The 20924-nt window shown below is 40.4% G+C and overlaps 3 protein-coding genes across 10 annotated transcripts in view; 1 reads left to right on the forward strand and 2 right to left on the reverse strand.

Annotated features, from left to right (window-relative positions):
* Positions 1-5816, reverse strand: part of fsip1 (fibrous sheath interacting protein 1) — a 27476-nt gene extending 21660 nt beyond the window's left edge. For 4 of the 5 annotated variants that reach the window (XM_025901046.1, XM_005453291.4, XM_019349062.2 and 1 more), the window contains exons 1-7: positions 5636-5816; positions 5492-5549; positions 5226-5395; positions 4895-4976; positions 4715-4804; positions 3999-4138; positions 3649-3768 (exon numbers count right to left, since the gene is read on the reverse strand). In XM_025901046.1, coding sequence (XP_025756831.1) covers positions 3649-3768; positions 3999-4138; positions 4715-4804; positions 4895-4976; positions 5226-5395; positions 5492-5549; positions 5636-5797 — 822 coding nt within the window. In that variant the 5' untranslated portion in view covers positions 5798-5816. The remainder of the gene's footprint in view (positions 1-3648; positions 3769-3998; positions 4139-4714; positions 4805-4894; positions 4977-5225; positions 5396-5491; positions 5550-5635) is intronic. The other variant, XM_019349063.2, reaches the window with a different exon arrangement.
* LOC100702012 (sushi domain-containing protein 4) lies at positions 5573-12953 on the forward strand. Of its 2 annotated transcripts, none has more exons than XM_005453293.4 (11): positions 5573-5709; positions 6804-6945; positions 8419-8610; positions 8814-9005; positions 9312-9503; positions 9660-9854; positions 10045-10236; positions 10636-10830; positions 10912-11044; positions 11147-11541; positions 11631-12953. In XM_005453293.4, the coding sequence occupies exons 2-11, from the start codon at positions 6828-6830 to the stop codon at positions 11654-11656; spliced, it is 1830 nt and encodes a 609-aa protein (XP_005453350.1). In that variant the 5' UTR covers positions 5573-5709; positions 6804-6827; the 3' UTR covers positions 11657-12953. The 2 variants fall into 2 exon arrangements, with proteins under 2 accessions (XP_005453350.1, XP_005453349.1); XM_005453292.4 differs by lacking the exon at positions 5573-5709 and adding an exon at positions 6006-6202.
* Positions 12007-18890, reverse strand: LOC100701737 (sodium/bile acid cotransporter). Of its 3 annotated transcripts, none has more exons than XM_005453294.4 (6): positions 18645-18890; positions 16048-16478; positions 15730-15934; positions 15170-15348; positions 13428-13627; positions 12007-13289 (listed from the first exon to the last, which is right to left on the reverse strand). In XM_005453294.4, exons 2-6 carry the CDS (start codon positions 16428-16430, stop codon positions 13228-13230), a joined length of 1029 nt encoding a protein of 342 aa, XP_005453351.1. In that variant the 5' UTR covers positions 16431-16478; positions 18645-18890; the 3' UTR covers positions 12007-13227. The 3 variants fall into 3 exon arrangements, with proteins under 3 accessions (XP_005453351.1, XP_025756834.1, XP_003447853.1); XM_025901049.1 differs by lacking the exon at positions 18645-18890 and adding an exon at positions 17831-17982; XM_003447805.5 differs by lacking the exon at positions 18645-18890 and adding an exon at positions 16780-16828.
* Between the last annotated feature and the right edge of the window lie 2034 nt (positions 18891-20924).

Genomic DNA, 20924 nt, shown 5'->3' on the forward strand with positions numbered 1-20924 from the left:
AACACTGGGAAGGGGGTTCGGAGGAAAACTGGCAAAAGAAAACAGCAAACATTGGGGTCTATTAAGTAGGTGGAACACATCACAAAGCAAAAATGTAAAAGCTGAGACCCGTAATTTTTTTTATGACACAAATTAGTGCTTCATATGTCGATCTATTCTATTGTTTCAGTCGCTGCAATTATTTCCTTGGATATGGCAGAATATCTCGCTGCCAGACTTCAGACAGGGTCCGTATGTCCTTTTTGGTTCACATGCATGCGTTTTGTTCCATTGCATGACAGAATGCAAGGTTTTGACGGACATCGCATAAAAACATCAAGCATAGAGTGATTTAATCCTGCTGCTGCTCACCATGGAAGAGAGGAATTCACAGATAAAGAAAAAAAACAAGCCCTTGGACCAGAATTTTACTTTTACCCTAAACTGAGCAGCACTGATATACAGATATAACACTGACAGATATATAACTCACATTAATACACATTAATAACGTGATAGAGGGGTCAGATTTAAAGGTCTGAACCCAGTCCAGTGGGCACAGCTCTGTCCGATCATGAAGCCTCTAGTTGATATTAAGTGAATCTTCATCTGTGGTCACAAAGAATATAGAGATGATGCTGGAGGAGGGAATCTACAAAGCCTTTAAAGGGAGCAGTATGGAAGAGCCCAAATCCATCCAAGCAACTCAAAGCTCACCAGTTTCAACAATTAAAGCACTGAAATTTCATTTTCTTTCTAATTAAAGGGAATACTGAGAGAACTCAAGATTTTCTGTGTTGGATGTGTGCAAGAATACGGGACATTATTACCCCATGGATTCTTCGTTAATGATTTCCTCGTTGACCCGCCACGTGCATAAATGTGCATGTGAAAGCACTTATCGTTTCAGCTGCATTGTGATACTGTAGGTATTTATCAAAGTCAAGGAAAAATCCGTACACACAGCCAGCCGTGGCCAACAAACAGCACTGATGTTTCCAACAAAATAAAAAATACCAGAGTAAAACTCACAATTTGACAGATATTTTAATGTGTTCTGTCAAATTTGCGATACAAGATGGAAGGAGCCTAAAAGAGCAAAATGCACAAAAGTTGCTATTTTGCGATTCTGGAGAGCTTTTCTTCTTTTTCCAAGTAAAGGTGGGCAAACTGAACTCTCTGCAGCTTCCAGTATGGACCAGTTTCTGTGTAGGAATGTGAACAAAGACCTGAAAACGGATAAATTAATTCTCAGACTCTCTCCAACGCTCTGTGTCAACTTCATCTCTGTGGGCCAGATCTGAAGACAAGAAATAAAGACCCACTTTATCTGCGTGTTGATAGAGCTTTGGTGCTTCCTATAGCCAGATATAGTCAAAGGCTCTCGCACAAGGCCTTTCCTAAGGGATAAACGCGTTCTGCGATTACTGACTGCTCCTGATTTATCGGGTTACACAAAACTGCAGAGCTTGTGAGAACAGGAGTCAGTAACATCCAAATCAATGTGTGAGGCAAACAGTAAGCAGTAGATTTTGGTTGATGTGTCCCAAAGGACTCTACCAAGAACTTGGTGAAGTCCTCAGAACTAAAAACACTTTGCTGCCAGAGTCATGGTGACATAAATAATATGCTTGCTACGTTATTGCTATTCATAATAGCATGTCTTGCAATAACAGGAAGTCTTCTTGCGGCCAATGAAAAGACTCAGAGCATCTGTGCTTCCCCCGGTTTGGTATCTGCCACCAAAATGACTTCAGTACTGTTTTAAAAGTCAAGGGAAGCATCACGAATAGAGCACCAAGACATTACAAAACCTTGGCAAGCTGTGCCACGGATGCAGAGCTGTCAGTGTCGAACTAAATGGAACCGCATGTTAAAGGTAAGAAGGGGTTTTTTTCTTGCATTCCAGAGGGTTTCATCTCATCTGACTTCAAACTGGTCGCGCAGCTGCCAAAAGAGTTATTAAGGCAAATTAAAAGTGAAAACAAAATCATTTGAAGTTAGAATGGAGTGGGTGGGTTCACAGGGAAATCCAGGTGGCAGGGTCTCAGATAAATCCTCAAAGGAAAACAAAAGGTCCATTCTCTTAGCTTTAAGCTCTATCAGCACAGTGTGTGCAGCTGTAGGGATCCTGGCTTCTGAATTGTGCTGAAACACAGCAGAGGGAATAGTTTTGAAAACATAATTATAAAACTAATGGATAACATGGAGCATTCCATGTGAACCACATGTGGCACTTGACATCTGGCTCATAATGTGAAGCGCTTTCAGAAGTCAGAATCTTCTGCCCGTCGGCTGTCTAAGCTGCCAAGCAGTCTTTAAAACATGGATATCTGACCCATATGCTCTTCTGAGGGCGAAAGTGTGGCTGAGTTATTTAACAATTTTAACAACAATAATATGTTTCCACCTACAGTCATGTGAAAAAGAACGTTTCAAACTCAGTACACCATTACTGCTTTCATAGGAATTAAGGGCTAAGTAACAGCCAGGTGCTGCTAATCAAATTCACTTAACTGATCATCAGCAAATGTGAGTACCTCTATATAAGATGATGTTTTTACTGTTTGCTGGTCTGTAGTATTCATGTATGTGTTATCATAGTGCCACAGTCTTTACAAGTGGACATTACAGCAAACCCACCCCCAAAGCTACATCTCAGATTCTACAGGCCTCAGTTTGCATGTGAAACATTAAAGGTTGTGCCAGTACTCTTAGAAAAAGATTGGACAAGCATGAGTTGTTTGCCAGGGTTGCGAGGAAAGCCTCTGTTTGCTAAAAATAGCACGGCAGCACGGCTTAGGTTTACAAAACTGCATCTGAACAAACCCCAGTACTTCTGGAGCAATCCGTCCTCAATGCACAGTGCCACAAACCAAAAACAGCATAACAGCACAAACCTCCTCATACTCACTGTCAAGCATGGCGGTGGAGGAGTGCTGATTACAGCTTGTTTTGTGGACATGGGCACCTTGGTGTTATCGAGTCAACCATAGAGTCAAATATGAGGCCATCTGTCCGACAGATTAAACTAGGCCCAAACTGGATCATGCAACAGGACAATGACCCCAAACAAAGAAGCAAATCTACAACAGAATGGCTGAAAAAGAAAATCAAGGTGTTGCAAAAGCCTGATCAAAGTCAGAACCTCAATCCAACTAAAATGCTGTAATGGGACCTTAAAAGAGCTGAGATTAAACAACTACATGGAAACTTTAATGAACTGAAGCAACAGTTTAAAGAAAAGTGGAACAATATTCCTCCACAATGATGTGACAGACTGATAAAGTCACACAGAAACAAATACTTCAAGTTCTTGTTGCTAAAGGCGATTCTCCAAACTCATGGATTAAAGTACTGTATGTACAGGGCTGCACAGAGTCCTGTGAAAGCTCTTTTTTACAGGACTGCATAATATCGAAAAAGAAACTATTTATTTAAACATGAAGGGATTGTATTAAAAGGTCATTATAAGAATTCTAAGTAAGTTTTATTATATGTAGAAAGCAGATCAATGTGTTGGTAGAGGAGGCAGCTGATGAGATCATCTCCTCCGACTGTGCTCTTGCACAAGGCCTCTGAGACACAAAGGGTAAGTACAAAGAAACTTGAAAAAGAGAGACTCATTCTACAGCATATGTTGCATGTTAGGGCTTCTTGTCGGCCTACCTTGCTGTCTGCGCCTCTGGCAGTGTCGTCTTCCTCTTCATCTATTTCTCGGAGGAGCTCAGCCAGACGCCTTTTCTCTGCCTGGGTCAAAAGCACTTCACCTCCTTCGCCATTTACAAGCTATTGCATTACACAACATTTGTGAAAGAAACTGAAAATCATTATTTGCCCGGCATTTCTTTTCTTTTTAGTGGTGTCCTGTTATGTATAAATTATGGGGTTTTTTTGTTGTTTTTTTAACAAGAGACCAAATATTTTCCTCAGTGGAAAAACCAACAGTGGAGAGACTCACTTTAAGTCATGCGATATATCCAAGCACTCCATTTGGCCCAGTGTGAACTTTGACATACCTCAATGTTTTTCTTGACAAAGTCCTTGTGTTTATTCATGCCTTTGGAATCTCCAGAGTGGCTGCTTTCAAATTGGTCTTCCCTAGTGTCTTCATAATCTCCTTCAAATGATCTGGTCAAGCTGTCTGGCCTCTTTCTACCTGTCAAGAAGAAGTATGCAATGTATTTCTGAGGATAAATATTGAAATAGTAAGCCAAGACACTAATAACCAGTTAAATCTGATAATGTTATTTTACAAATGTGGTTCTGTGATCCTATTGACATGATGAGTTTCCAGCTGCTCAAATCAGAGTGATCAGAGTAAAATATACAAATATAAGTAGTTTGTAAAGAATTCTTACAAGGTGGCATACTGACTACATCTAGGCCTCTATGATAACAAGCAGCTAATCTGCCTAAGTATCTTTGAATGGAGCAATTAGCATTGAATTCCTGGACTGCTGTTTTGGGGAGGGATTTATTTCTTAGGGAATCAATAGCATAAAAAAGTCACATGATCCCGAAGAGAAAAATGCTTATGAGTCACACAGGACAAGTTGCTATACATTCACTTCTTGGAAATATTTCCTTTAGCACATTAATGTCTGCAGCAGGCTGAAGTGAAGCAAAGAATCAAATGCCCAAGTTCCCCGAGCCTGTGGCGCCATCGTGTGCACAATTTTGGAAGCACAAATAAGAACATGTATTTTCTGTTGCAGTCTTTCCACAAGCTCACTTGGCTCCAAGTGCTGGTTGTTTCCATTCTGTTCATGTTCAGGAATCTGAGTGTCAAACACAGGTATAACGTTGTTGTCCTCATCTGTTCCTAGAGGATGATAAGAAAGTCATTATCAGTGACTCAGTGATGATATGAACTGCAAGTTACCCACACACTTGTTGCTGTTCTGAGTATTACCTTCGGGTGCTTCCAAAGCCAAAAACAACCTTGTGTTCAAAGCTTCCTGAGCACATCCAGAGTGACCTTCAGGCTTATTCTGCTGCAGAACAATAAACAGTATAAAATCACATATAGGTGATATATATCTTTTAGATTGTTTTAGTTTAACACTCAGGGCCGTGGGAGTATTGCGATTTCAAATTCCTGTGTATGAGCTGTACATATGGTTTTTAAAAATCAAGTTGACTTTGACTTCTGACTTTGAGGTGATAAGAATGAATATATTTTAGTTTTAAAACAGTCTAATAAACTGATCAAGGAAGGAGAATGGATACAAAGGTGTGTCTACCTTGAACTCTTGCCAGAGTTTTGCTTGAAATTCCTTTCTTTGTCGCCGGACTTCTTTTAGTTTGAAGATTTTTGCAGACAGTATGTCATCGAGTCTTTTCATTTCTTCAATAGCTCTCTGCAGTTTAAAATGTCTATTCTCTCCCTCGGAAGCATCAGCGTGAAACTGATCTACGTGAAGTGCAAATATTTTTGTAACAAAGTGAGTGAACGTCAATAAAAGTGGACCATTCTTCAACGACACAGCACACTGTGTGGAACTGTTACCTTTGCCAGGACATGTGGCTGATGAGTGGACTGTAGTCTCTTCAGAGCTGTTCGGAATCTACAGGAAATTGTAGTCTAAAGTTACGAGATGCACACCAGTTGTGTGCGATATGTAATGCTAATGTGTCGTGTTTATTTAATTACCTGAGCATCAGGAGCATCGCTGGGCAAAACAACAAGGGAAAATGGAGCTGTAGGACAAATTCTGTCACTTTGAGGTAATGATACGCTGGACACGCGGGTAGCTGTCTGCTCGCTCGACGCAGGTCGGGAAATGTCATCTAAAGTGCCTCTGGTGATTTCCATAATGTGTGTGGGGGGGGGGGTTAGCAGTCCTTCAATGCTAAAGTTACAAGGGTGTATTTGTAACCATTAAATAACTAACTACAGTCAAAGACTTTTCCTCTAAATGTTTGGTAACTAAGGACGCAATCACCTCTGATGGGGTAGCTATGGACATTTGTTACTATGGCTACTGAACGAAATCGAGGCGGCTCAGCTGACGCTTCAATCAATGCGGCTAGCTAGCGTAGCGGGTCAAGCTTGGAGCTAGCTGGCGCTTAGCTGGGGCGGTAACGCTCGGCGCGTTAAATCATATATTTTGTTGTTTCTGCTGTAGAATTAAATTCTTTCGGCATAGCTGGAATATTGCTTATTCATGTCTGCTCTGTGAGGGTGCGACGGTGGAGGTTTCGAGGCCGTGTTTTAGTGGTGAGTAACGTTTAATGGTGAGCCATTTTTGTCTATTTAGCATTAGCAAGCTAAAACGGTAAATATTGAACTACAGTAACAATGAAATCAGATGATATACTTTGTCGGATAATACATTTTCATTGGCTATAGCACACGTGGTAGCCACTTATCAACATTTTATACTATTTGTGTAAAAATGGCATCTTTTGTCCGGGCCTTGTGTCCTGTAACGTTATTAAAGAGAGCTGCGAATGCTAAAAACGAAACAGTGAAAATGGGTGTGTAATCGCTGAGACGGAACCACCGTAGTTATATTTTATCTGTCGTATGTATTTAGATGAAGCAATTGCTTCTTAAATAGTGTATATTTAACGTATGAGAGCGATTGTTTGGTTTGCTCTCTGTTTAATGCTCTTCTGCCAGATGCTAATACCAATATCTTTACAGTGCTGTCATTGTAGCACTTCCCCATAATCACACCCATTTCGCTGGCAGCTGCCCAAGCTCTGCAGTGTACCTGCACCAAGCAGGTGTCAGTATGTAGAGGCTGTGGAGGATAACCTTTAAAGCATTGTGTATCGACAGTTTTTTTAATAATGTTATTTTCTGATTCTGCCAGGTTGAGTTGACTCTGAAGGGGAAGATGTGCAATGGAATGATAGAGTCAATATCAAAAGCCCTTTGGGCCCACACCTCAGCCACTAAACGGTCCTTCCTGTTGCTGCTGTTTCTGACTGTAGTGTCCACTGGGCAGGGGTCAGGTATGGGACAGAATTTATTATGTTCACATCTTTTCTCACAATAGACTTATTAAATTAGCTTTATCATGACACAGATTGAATGGGTGAATATTAGAAGTCAGTAGCCCTACTCCATCTACTACACAGTAGATGTCATCAGATGTATTATTTTGTAGCCCTAATAAAGCATCTCTGTGTAGCATACCTATTAACTCAAGCTCAACTACATAATTATTATACTTAAATTTGTAGTTCAACTCTGAGTTGTTAGGCAATTTGAAGAATTTGCATTGGAAACATTAAAAAGGCTCTGTATACTCTTCTTAAATCAAAGAGGCTATGGCTATCGTTCAGCCATGTCTGAGACCGGGAGGGAAAAAATACAAAGCTGTGTCAAAAATGTCACAAACAAAGGACAAAATCAATTATCCCTCAGACGAAAGTGTTATCAAACCATGATGGCAATAAATAAAATAATAATTTGGTTTCATATTTATCAGCACTGAAGAGGATCACCACAAGTTTCACCTGGGAAACACCAGGGATGCAATCAATTAATTACCTCTAACGTCTGCATGTACATGGCTAATTAAAAAGCAGCCATGATGTCTGTACACCTTTCAGTTTCATGGTGAGGTTTATAAATAAAAATGGATCATATAGACTGATGTTATTATATATTTGATAATTGTTAATTAACAAACATGTTGATTAAATTTTGAATGTCTTAAAAAGTTTAAACTGATTTTGGTGAGCCACTGACCTTTCCTAATTTGCCTCTCTTGCACCAAAATCTTCTATTTACACACAGTATTGTGGTATTTTCTATAGCAGGGTGATTGTCATGACACATTCATTTTCTGGAAAGCTGAGATTAGTCAGTCTCTTGGAACAAAAGCCTTTGTGCTCTACATTTATAAGGTCCTACTCTAGCAATAAGACTTTTAGAATATTGGTTTTGGTGCAGTTTAATGTTTTTATTCTGTGGGGTATAATGAATATATAAAAACATATTTGTTAAAAAGTCTTTATCATTAGGAAGTACTTTTTAATAGTGTTCAGGATTACCAGTGAGTCATACAGGAATAATTCAGTTTGTTTTGTAACATTTGGCTCCCTCTTTTGTAATATGTCCATCTGTTTCTTTTGTTAATCCCGAGAAAATAGTTTTCATGTGATCAGCTTGAATCAGATTTGTCAGATTGCAAAAAGGCGTGAAAAACTGTGTCTGATGAAAGCGGCCAAAATTGTCAAAAATGATGATGTTGCATGAATGTTTTTCACACTGTCTTAACTAAAAACTGATAAACTTGAGTGCTGATGTTGAACTGCAGAACTGTTGTTATTGATAATACTGAGTTGACTTATAATTAGGTTTGCCATGAGTGATTCTGTCTACATTGATACTGGCTGAAATATCAGTCTAAACTCTTTGTTGCCTTTTTTCAGGAGCAGTGTTAAAGAAATTCTTCTGTGTTCTTCCTCCCTTTCCAGGATGCGTGAGGCCGTACATGGTTCAGAACAGCTGGGTAAACCTCACAGAAACCAACAGGGGCTCATTCCCTGTGGGCACAGTCTTGCAGTACAGCTGTGACCCCGGGTACCTCCCAGATGGACCCAACATCCTCACCTGCACGGCAGTGGGACGATGGTCCTCTGAACCTCCGCGCTGTATCCGCAGTGGTGGTAAGATATTCTCTCCACTGCTGTCTTTCTTTATGATCTGTAAAATAGCCTTAACCCTTTTTTTTTTTTTTTAACTTTCAGTTCTTTTCAAGTTTTAATTATGTTGCACTTTGCTGTCTAATATTTTTCAGCCAGTTTTTCTAATGCATAAGTACTTTTAAAGATAATTTTTTTTTTGTTTTTCTTTTTTCTCCTCTCATTAGCATGCCTCCCCCTCTCTAAACCGGACAACGGGGGCTACACCTGCCACCCATCTCCTTGTCGACTGTTCGCCCATGGCACTGTGATTGAGTTCTTCTGTAATGAGGGCTTCATGCTCAGCGGAGACTATAACTACCTGACATGCCAAGATGGAGAATGGGACGGCCCCATGGAAATCAGCTGTGTAAGCCAAGGTTGGTCAGTCCTTAGATTGATCCCATCTCTTCAAAGTTTAACACATTGCTTAAACATGAGCGTGCAGCAAATTAATGCCAGGGAGATTTGGATTTGTGGAGATGTTCTGGTTATCATATGCATGTTTAGCCCTGCAATTAAAAAAAATCTTCGACAGACATAATTTCAAATTAATTGTGTTTATTCAAATATATTTATTTTCTCTTGATCTGTTACAATGTCTTGTGAAGCATTTTGTGTTTGTATTTAATAATAAAAATGTAATGAATAACATAAATTACCCGTGCCGCCACCACCTTCTTTAGGGTGTATAAGACCTTCCATGGTGCAACATGGCTCAGCAAATCTGACAGACAGCAACAGGAGCTTATTCCCTGTGGGCACAGTACTACATTATGGCTGTGATCCTGGTTACCTGCCAGCTGGACCCACCAGCCTCACCTGCACCAAACTGGGAGACTGGTCCTCTGAACCTCCTCGCTGCATACGCAGTGATGGTAAAGACAAACCTCCTCTCAATTCTTAATTTGCCTAACTCTTAGTTGCATTGTATCCTTAAATGAAAACAAATTAGTTTTTTATTATTCCAGATAGACATAACACATCTTACTGTTTCTATACATTCATTGGATTTCTTTCTTTTTCACGGACAGTATGCCAGCCTCCATATCAGCCAAAAAATGGTAGCTACACCTGCCACCCCTCTCCATGCAAAAGATTTTCTCATGGCACTGTGATTGAGTATTTCTGTGATGACGGCTATATTCTGAAGGGAGAATATAAATTCATCACTTGTCAGTACGGGAAATGGGACACTGTAATGCCAGTCAGCTGCCTCGTTGAGCAAGGTAAAATGGGATTCGCTGATACATCAATTCACACTGTACCAAAGGGCTTTTCATATCTGTTATAGCTATTTTATTCTTTCATCTATTTTTATAGTTAAGAAAATGTTTTATGAACAAAGCCTGTAGTTATAGCTGGAGTTGAGCTGTTTACAGCTATCAACTGTATTTTCCTTATCGTCTCCTTTTTAAGGTTGTAGAAGACCCTCGATGGTGCAGCATGGCTCAGCCAATCTGACAGAAACCAATAGGAGCTTCTTCCCAGTTGGCACAGTACTACAGTACACCTGCAATCCAGGTTACCTCCTGGATGGACCCAGAACTGTCACCTGCACCACACTGGGACACTGGTCCTCTGAGTCTCCTCGCTGCATACACAGTGATGGTAATTTTCTTGTTACATAAGATAAGATAACCTTTATTAGTCCCACACGTGGGAAATTTGTTTTGTCACAGCAGGAAGTGGACAGTGCAAAAGTTATGAAGGACAATTAGAATAAAATAAAATAAGAATAAATACAGTACACATACATACACTATTGACATGTTAATGCCAGGTGTAAGATAAGAATTGTTGTCAAAATCATTTGTTTACCACCTTTAACAACAAGCAATTTATAAATAATGGGAATAAAGTGTCTCTATCCTGCTAGATCTTAACTCTTTTCAGTGTTTATAGTGATGGTTTGCCCATTTTATCTCAATATAATAGTTATTTCAGAATTCCGTTTGATTTTGCTGTTCTGTAATCCTATTACTCATTTATTATTTCTACCCTTAACAGTATGCCAGCCTCCATATCAGCCAGAGAACGGAGGCTTCACCTGCCACCCCTTCCCATGCCAAAGACTTTCTCATGGCACTGTGATTGAGTATTTCTGCAATGAAGGATACATTCTCAAGGGAGAGTATAAATATCTTACCTGTCAGTATGGGGAGTGGGACAGCCAAATGAAGCTAAGCTGCATCATGAAGCAAGGTGAAGATAAGAAAATGGATTTCAGCTAATAATTTAAAAAATCTGCACTGATAACCATATAACTGCTCGTCTGTCCCACAGACCACAGTCCGGCTTTGCCACTGGGGATGCCAACTTTATCCATAGTGGCATCCACAGCTAGTTCGGTGGCTTTTATCCTGCTTCTGGTGGTGCTGTTTGTGCTTCTTCAGCCAAAACTTAAGTCTCTCCATCGGTAAGTCTGCCCAAAAATTCCCCTGAATTTGACCACGAACAAAGGGTGCAGAGTATGGAAACTAGACAAAAATGTAACTGTGTTCTTGTCCTCTACACCTAGACGCGATCAGGGCGTGTCAGGACAGCCTGTGTCAATCATGGTGGAGGGAGTGCAGGTGACTCTACCTTCATATGAGGAAGCCGTGAGCAGCAGTGGAGCTTCTGCTCTCAGTTCAGAATCTCGAGTTCAGATAGTGCTGTCGGAGGGTCAGCATGCTACAGCGCCAGAGGCTGGCCCCTCTAGGCCTTCTTCCCTCAAGCAGCAGCAGCAGCAGTCTGAGATGGCTGTGGTCCATCCCGTCCCACCGTCTTCATCCTCTTCATCTCCCTCTTCCTCTACCTGGGCTTTGGAGCACGCAGGTGCTGCAGCAGGCACCTCGTCATCACAAAGAAGGCCGTCTGGAGGAAGCGACCACCATAGCCTGTCTCTCGACTCTGAGATGGACTACTCTGATGGTGAAGCTAAATTTATTTTGATGTCTTTCTATTTATTTAAAACACTTCTTAAATTTTGTAATAATCAAACTTTTGTCTTTCCTTCACAGATATTCCATTGCTGAAGGAGGCTTGAAACATGCTGCAGCCTTTGGACTTACCCAAAACAGCCAGCTTTGCGACTAACCTGTAATGATGAGCAGGAGTTTCTCACCACAGCTGTCAACATAAATAAACTCAACTACAGAGGCCCCGAGGGAAGCTGTGGGTCACTCAGAAGAGTTCATCTGGCCATCCCAAAGGAGAAGACAGAAAGGATTCACATGTACATACATGCTTACAGTTTCATGACATTTCACGCACTGTGTATGTCTGTCTAATATCTAAAACTCAGTTTGAAAATGTTGAACAAAGCAGAAAGGAGCAGGCACTTCTGAGGGAGTTTATATTCAGTTCTGTTGGGGTAAAATGTCTTATGTGTTTCAGTTGACTGGGCAAAGCCGCAAACTCATCTTAGGAGCTACAAAGTAATTTGTCTTATTTGCCGTTTCTTTTCTTTAACTACTCGTCACACCATTCATGAAACATGGTCGCAATGATACATAAAGGCTAGTCAAATAAATTGCTGTCCATGTTATGTAAGCTCACAGCATCATCTTGAAAGATTTTCTGATTAATCATAACTTACATTTTTGAGTCTCATTGTATATTATAAAATTTTTTGTCCACCCTCCTTCCCCAAGAGTTCACACTGCTGAATTCAGGGTGTACATTCAACATACTTCATTCCTCCAAATATATTCTCTTAATACTCATCCCCTTCCCCCCAATGCCTTAGCTTTCCACTTCTATGCACAGGTATCTATAATTTGTGAAATTTTAAAAATGAATGTCAGTAAAATGCCTCCACTGCTTAGTGACATTATATGTGGCTTTGCCAGACACATTACTTGTACACAGGTAAATATTTTGTTATTAATTTATTCAGGCTGCTTGGGAATTCCTGTTTTGGTTCTAAATGGGAAGTTAAAAGGTGTATTTAATTTATTTGTGCCCCAAACGCTGTTGATCAGCCATGGCTTCTTTTTGCTCTTTTGTTGTTTTTTTTTCCCTCTACAGCTCATGGAAACCTTAAAAAGTAGATATTTTTACTTTGCAGCTTCACTTTGAAATCTACTGCAGGCACGTTATATGTGACACTGTAAATGTGGTTGGGAAGATCCAACGCAAAAAAAATATAAGTGTACAGATAGTGTAATGTTAAGTGTTCACTTTGTTTGACGGTCCATTGAGTTTACCTTGGGATTGATGAATGGATTTTATTTTTTTTGTGTGAAAATGGTATTTTAATATATGTAAAAAAACAAAAGATTTAAGTTTCCTCTGTATATATCCCACACTCATTTTAATTAAATATAATTTGAGGTGTTACAGTTGGCTGTTTGACAGTTTTGTCATTGTCGCATCTGAGATACATCTGAGTGAAAAGAGCAGATGACACTTTAATAATCGCTATAAAGAGAACCCCCCCACACACATTTGGGACGGTTGCAAATCCTTCCCCAGTCCTTCCTTCAGTGTCACAGCCCTGATCTTTGAACAGGCAGATGACATTTATAAAGTAAGGGCACTGGGTGGCTTTATTCTCTACGTACGAATCGGTTCCTTGTACCCGTCGCCAGCGCTGGGATATCATCAGTGATGCTCTCATGGTCGCTTCGCCTCTTTATCTTGAGGATCAACAATCTGGTCTTCCTGTTTTTCTGTATCTGTATTAAAGGGGAAACAATATTTAGTTTGACCTCATTTTCAACAGATCAGAACATCAGTGTGTGGGGTGAGTGCATCTGCTCCAACCCTTTGGAGCTTTGCTGCAAAAAAAACATGCAGGCAGCTGTCACACTTACCCTCAGCTGGTGGCTTGACTCTTTGATAACATCTGAAGCCCAGAGCGAAGAGAAAGACCTCAGCGCACTGGAATGTGATATATAACAGAGGGAAGAGAAACATGGGCCCAATAACCTCAAGAGGAAAGGCCACCTTTAGGATGGCAACGCACAGCTGGATGTTTTGACATCCAGTCTCCATGGAGATGGTCCTGCTGCATCTAAAAATAGGTGAAGCAGTTTTCTTTAGATTTTGAGACTACATATTTTAAATTTCAGAGCTGAATCCTCCTCTGCTGTAAAATATATGTTCTACTGAACATCTCATTCATATGCAAATTGTTTATATGTTTATTATTTATGTGAGTGAACACAAATCTGAGCAGAAATTAGTTAGTAATTAGAACACAAGTAGTTTTGGCAAAGTGTAAAAAATGTGGTTATGATTGGTTTTTGCAGTTGCATCCATGTGTGAAGTAGTTTTTTATTGATATGTTTAGATGAGGTGAAGCTAATGTTAATTTATCTATGTGCTGTTGGTTAGTTAAAGATTTCTAAAAATGTAATTAAATATTTCCTAAACAGAGTATTCTTTTTGCATCTATACACATTTTTCTTTTGAATAGCAACATAACATACTTGTATTAACATACTTTACAGTCCTCCAGTACTATAGGACATGGAGGCCATATTATTAGGTACGCATGTTCAATGCAAATAGCATTGAATGTAGACATGGTCAAGAGAACCTGCTGAAAATCAAGCTGAGCATCAGAACGATGAAGAAAGGTGCCTTTAAATGTGGTGTGGTTGCTGGTGCCAGTTAGGCTGGTCTTAGTATTTCTAAGACTGCTGATCGACTGGTTTCAATACACCCATCTGCAGGGTTTGCAGACAAAATATCCTGGCAATAAAATGCCTCGTGGATGCTCCAAGCTGATAGGAAGACAACAGTGACCTTCTGGCCCCACCAATTGAACCTTGAAGCAGATGGGCTACAGCAACAAAAAAACTACACCGGGTGCCTCTGTCTGCTACGACAAGGACACTGAGATAACTTTTATTTTGCACAGGTGCATGAACTGAACAATATAAGATTGGTAACGCGACGCCTGGTCTGATAAGTCTTGACTTCTGCTGTGGCAGTATCACAATTGGTGTAAACAACGTGAAAGCATGGATCCATCCGGCCTTGTATCAATGTTTCAGACTGCTAGTGATGGTGTAAGGGATATTTTCTTGGCCTCTTTCTTTGGGCCTCATGGTATCAACTGAGCATCATTTAAATGCCATGGCCTTCCTAAGCATTGGTGCTGGCCATGTCCATCCATTTATGACCACTGTGTATCCATCTTTTGCTGGCTGCTTTCAGCAGGACGACACACCATGAGAACCTTTCAGTTCAGTAGCAGGCTTACACTTGTGGTGCCATTTCCCCACCAAAAATATTATTTTAAATTGCAAAAATAAATCCTGCTTACAGTGGCAATTCATGAAATAAAATATTTAAAAAGTTGTGCTTTCTCTTTGAAACTGCATCGCAGCAGTAGTTCCAGTAAGGGTTTACACATCAACTGCCTTATTTCCTCTTGCATAAACAGTGCAAGAACACGGACTATTGTTCAAGAGCAGTGCAGTGTGAGAAACAGAATATACTGCAGAGAGCCTCTGTTTAGATTTAACATGAAGTATAAACTTTAGGCACAACCTTGGACCTGCTTGTTTTTAGAGTCAAGGAGAACACTTAGTGTGCATTCACTTACTGTGGACTGAGTCTGCATAAGACAGACATGACATATCCCAGCGTAAAGCCAATCAGGGGCATCAGTGAAGCCGCAATAAGAGCATCGGGCATGAGGATCATCCATATTACATTTTTGACAATATGGAAGGACAGGGTGCAAATAATGATGCTGGAGATGATCAAAATACTGAGACCAACCTGATGAAAAGGAGAAAACAGATTACAATAGTCAAGAACTGGTTTTGATTAGGAGTGAAAAACTAAAGCCTTCTTGTTTTACAAACTCTGCTGGTAACGTAAGCCACAAATTACCCAAACTCCGTGCAATAAATCAGCTCTGGTAAACACAACTTTTGTTCCCAACAGGCCTTTTCCACGGAAGATATTTCATGCCACAGTGTAAAACCACAGGTGAAAATAATAAACTGACTTTTTTTGCTGGCTCAATTTCAAAGTCCTGAAACTGGAAACAATTTTTTAGCAATTTATAAGAACTGCTCTTATAAATCTGAACATCTGCTGTGAAACCTGCTTAAATCTAGTCACGCGATGGCATGTGTCTGAGTGTGGGAGTCTCACTTTTTTGACGATCACTGCGGCGTTTGGTTTGAAGTGATTAATAGCGATGCCAAAAGCACAAGGCACCAGGGTGAAAGCAAGAGTGGTGAGGATGCCGGCATATGGCACAGCATTTTCCAATCCAGTGAAGCCTTGAGAGAAGACATACAGCAGCAAAGGCATCAGACCCAGCGCTGCAATGTTGGAGCAAGTGGTCATCACAATGCTGGGAAGGCAATTAAGTGAGGAAGGAAAATCATTGCACTGGTGTGCAAGTATCTCACTGCATTATTTACTTTAAAAGCAGTGCAATTACTGCAAACAGGAGCGTCAGCTTACCTGAGGTTCATGTCGCCTTTCACAACAAGAGAAAAAATGTTTGATAAGGTTCCCCCGGGACAGCACCCACAGATAAGCACCGTCACCGCCTTTATGGGCTCCATCTGCAGGATTTTGGCGAGACTGAAAGCGGTGATGGGCATGATGCAGAACTGGGACAGCAGGGCAATGGCTACTCCTTTTGGCTTGAAGAGATAGGCCTTAATTTTGAAAATCTCCATTGTGCAGCCCAGGGATATCATGGTGATAAAAAGGTTGAGGACAGTCAGTATATTGACTGTCTTGTTCATTGGTCCCTGCATGTTCAGGATGGCCAGGGTAACATTGTCAGATGCATTCGCTTCATTAGAAAGGCTCCCGCCGTGAACTTCTGTCAGGTTCATCGTAGCACTTGCACCAGCGCTGAGATTTTACTGAGATTCGGCTTTCACCTGTCACATGAAAGAAGAGGAAATGCAAACATGTTAAAGACATTAACATTTCAGAATTAAAGGTCAACAATATGTCTGTAAGCACAATAGCTCAAGAAGTTTTGAATGAATTCTGATAAAACTTTGTAGGGGTGCAGAGCGGGGTGTTAAGGTTGGCTGTGTGGCAGGCAGGCAAGGAGGAGTGGTGGACCCAAAATGCAGGACTCAGACTCAAGGCATGAACTCAAAATACTCAGCTTTATTTGCTGGCACGGGAAAACGAGCATACAAAGCAAACTAAACTGGGAAACAACAAACTCACGGGAAACACAGGGCGACCCACACAGCATGAGAGACAACACGACACTGACTCAAAGAAACACAGGGTTTAAGTACACTGGGAAGTAACGAGGGGAATGAGACACAGAAGGAGGGCACAGCTGGGAGAAATCAGAACTAACGAGACAAGGAAGCAAAGCAGGACACATTCACATAAGACCCGGACCTTCAAAGTAAAACAGGAAGTAACACAGACTGAACTTACAGACAGACTCACAGGCAAGCACTACAGAGGGAACAGAGAGGTGGGAACAGGGCAGACACAGACACTGACTGGACACGAGGATATAGCGGACAGGGGAGACAGCAACTAAGGATTACACAGAGACAAACCATAAGACATGACTCTAACAAAAACCCAAAGACAAGAAATTATAAATAATATAATAAACCCAAAAACCCTGGGTCAACGACCCAGGCATCCTAACACGGGGTCATGTTAGCGACACATTAAAATTTGGCTTACATCCACCAAGGTCTTCAAGGTCAACTGAACGATTTACTGGTTAAAAAATTGACAGTAGGTCTTATAACTTAAAAATTTTGATTCTTACAAGTGAACTGTGTATCATCAGCATACAGAAAGTACCATATAAAGATTTAAAGTATCATGTCACATCTGACCTCTGACCTCTCCTTCAAGGTCAATAGATTGACCTGAAGGTCAAAGTGCAACATAAAACTATTTGAAACGTTGTTTCTTCTTCCTTTTTTTATTTTTTGGGAAAACAAACTGTTATCACTTGATACTTATTAGTAACCATTTGATGAATTGTAGTAAACAATGCTATGCATGTATATCTATACCCACATAGATTTTTAAAAAGTGTTATACTGTTCTCAGAATTAGGTCATGTATATTAAAAATTGGTTTTAACATGGAAAAAAACAAACGCCTGCTCTCTGCACTTTTTTGAAATAGTGCTTTACTAGTTTAAAAATAACAAGAAACCAAAATGTATCTAAAAAATCTCAGACAGTGAGCTGCCTCGCTGGAGGTGTGCGCTCTCGGAGTGCTTCTTGTTTAGCTTTACCTTATCTAATGCCATTGACCTGACCAATCTGTTGAAATGTGCTAATCCGTTTGAAGTGCATGGTTGCAAGTTCCAATCCCTTTGCCTGTGCATCGCAAAGTAGTCAAGTCCTGCAGAAAAAGAAAGGAGCAGCTCCTTCTCCTTTTTTCTTTGTAAATAGCTGCCTACTGTAGTGACCCCTGCAAATAAGGGAGAAACCAGGAGTAACTAAGTGGTTGAAGATAAATCCTTGAGACTAGAGCTTCTCTCCAAAGGTTTGCTTGGTGTGCACAAAGAGGATTCAACCAAATTCTTCAAACCTCTTTGTTGTCATCCGTGCATGTAAAGTATCTTATGTTGTCTAGTATCTAGTAGTAACTGATACTTAATATTCATGGCATGCTCTCTGCAGGGAGAAAAACAAGCCATTAATTTAAAAAAAATGTGGGCAGTGTGTGGTGTTAAACTGGAAGTTTTCAGTTCTGTGAAAAAAGAAAGCACATGTTGCAGTGCTATCTTTACTCGAGGTCCTGTTTATATTTGTTTGCATTGTGCTTTTAGTGCACTCTTTAAATTTTTAACTGGAGTTATCAGAATGTGCATAATATATGACAAGAAAGCTTCTTTATCCCTCTTTATTTATTGAAGGTGCCGTAACATTCAAGATTTTTAGCAGTGTACGTTCTCATTCGAAACAAACTCCAGTTCCAAGCAGAGTAAACTTTTACAAGTCTTATACACAACACAGCACAGTCCAACACTGAAACACGGGAATCGGTGCCAGTCTTTCCCTTTTCAAATAAATGACAGGTGAATAAAAACAGCACTTTCTTACCTTCATTTCAGGCCACTGGCAGCAGCTTTTACTCACTCACACACTTGTGTCCAGCTAGCCTTGTGTGGTCCAAGTGCTTTTCTCAGTGCTTGCATCCCCCTCCCAGTCCCAACCTTGTCCTCCCTTATTTATCACATGATCTCAGGAAAAACACGATGGTAGGTGGCTGACACTGGAATCCAGAAATCTGTGATTCGTGTAGTGCAAAGATTTCCCCTCAGTCAGGCTTTTATGTGAAGTTATCCTCTTCGCCCCTCGCTCCTCTTTTTTAGGAGACTGTTGGAAACTTGGCATTTGTGGGGCACGATGATGTGAAAGGAATGCAATGATGTGTTTATAAAGGCAAAGGGGCACTTTTATTCATTCATCCTTGCTTTCATTTAAACAGACGTGCAATTGATATTGTGCAACGAGGCAGAACACTGAGGTTACTTGGCAAAGTTATCACTCTTTGTGTCAGCACATGTTATCAGTGTGCTTTTTAGACAGAACACAAATGTTGTCTAAATCTGTAAAATGTGACCCAGATTGTCCATGTGCACCCGTTTCACTGCGTTCCTTGCCGGGACCAGTGTTGCCAACTCCTCAGTAAGGAAAATCGCTATTGGTTGTCCTAAAAGTCGCTAGAAGTCGCTAAATGACGTCATCACCTAATTTGCATAATTGGTCATGCTAATATAATTGTAACCTATGTTGTTGGAGAGAGAAATAACATCGTGGAAGAGACATAAAGTGAGTAAAAAACGTCCTAAATGCATTTAGAGTTTATTTAGAACTACAAATTAAATTTCTTTTAGCAATTATTGTTTTTTTTAATGTCATAATTCCAACCCTGCTCCTTTACCCGGGCTTGGACTGGCAAGAGTGATCCGAAATAGGCACTCTGGTGGAGTTACTTTGTGTGTGTGTGTTTATAAGTAGTTTTAAACCTTGTGATCCACAAAACAGCATAAGAGTAAAAGAGTAAAAGAAGAACTGACTGTGTTACAACACCCGCTGCTTGTTGGGAGTAAAAGCGCTACGCGCTTTCACGTCTTTTTTTAGCGACTTTTTAAAGAAAAAAAGTCGCTAGGGGGTCTGAAAACTCGCTAAATATAGCGACAAAGTCGCTAAGTTGGCAACACTGGCCGGGACCTGTCTGTGTAGGTTCTCAGTCATGCAGGACACAGTAATCCAGTGGTTCCCAAACTTTTTTTGCCAGGCCCCCCTAAATGTTCGCGCCCCCCCACCACCCCGCACAAACACATCCTCCAAACACACACACCCATATTTTGTTTACAAACTCCATTGCGGTTTATTTCACACCTCAAACATTTAGTAAACAATTAAGCAAATACAAGTAAACGGCAATAAATTACAGGTAGTAATAAAATATACTAATATTTTGCTCCATTGCGGTTTATTTCACACCTCAAACGTTTAGTAAACAATTAAGCAAATACAAGTAAACGGCAATAAATTACAGGTAGTAATAAAATATACTACTAACTCTTTTACGCTGCGTCCACACCTACACGGGTATTTTTGAAAACTCAGCTGTTTCTATGCGTTTGGGCTTTTCGTCAACACGTACGGTGTTGCGATTCACCGAAAACGGAGATTATTCAAAACTCCTTTTTTGCGTTTACGTGTGGACGAGGATTACAGAGTTCATCACGCAACGTCAAAGGTATGTGCCTTTTTTCACGTCACGCTGTGCGCCACGTTATTGTTTACATGAGATGAATTGCAGAATGGCAGATAGAGACAAAATACTGTGAATCTGACTATCTTGAGTTTTTACACGCTTACATATACACACGCAGTTACTGTCCCTCCATTTAGAAAGGCTGAGGCGTCACGGTGTAATTATTTTAGGTGTAGTTATTTTTTTCCTGTGTAATAATATTCAACATTGCTATCGATACATTTTTCAAAAAATGCCTCTCTGTGCAAAATGGGTTTAAACACATAAACAGCTGTGGGATACTGTTTGTCCGTGATTTGAACAGGGGGAACAAATTACGGCAGGATCAGCCTGATATTATTTGTATCCCACTGTAACTTTACTGCATAAAGAGCTAACATCATGTTAGCTCTTGATTTTTAGTTCACAAACACTTCTTGTAATAACTAACTACTCCTGACATTAAATGTCAGGAGTAGTTAGTTATTACAAGAAGTGTTTGTGACAAACAGTATCCAAACAGTCAGTAGCGGTTTTAGATACGGGCGACACGGGCGGTTGCCCGGGGCGGCATCGTGGTGGGGGGCGGCATCACGGGCATCGGCAAAAAAAAA

The sequence above is a fragment of the Oreochromis niloticus genome, linkage group LG19 (assembly GCF_001858045.2).
Source record: "Oreochromis niloticus isolate F11D_XX linkage group LG19, O_niloticus_UMD_NMBU, whole genome shotgun sequence".
NCBI classification, from domain to species: domain Eukaryota; kingdom Metazoa; phylum Chordata; class Actinopteri; order Cichliformes; family Cichlidae; genus Oreochromis; species Oreochromis niloticus.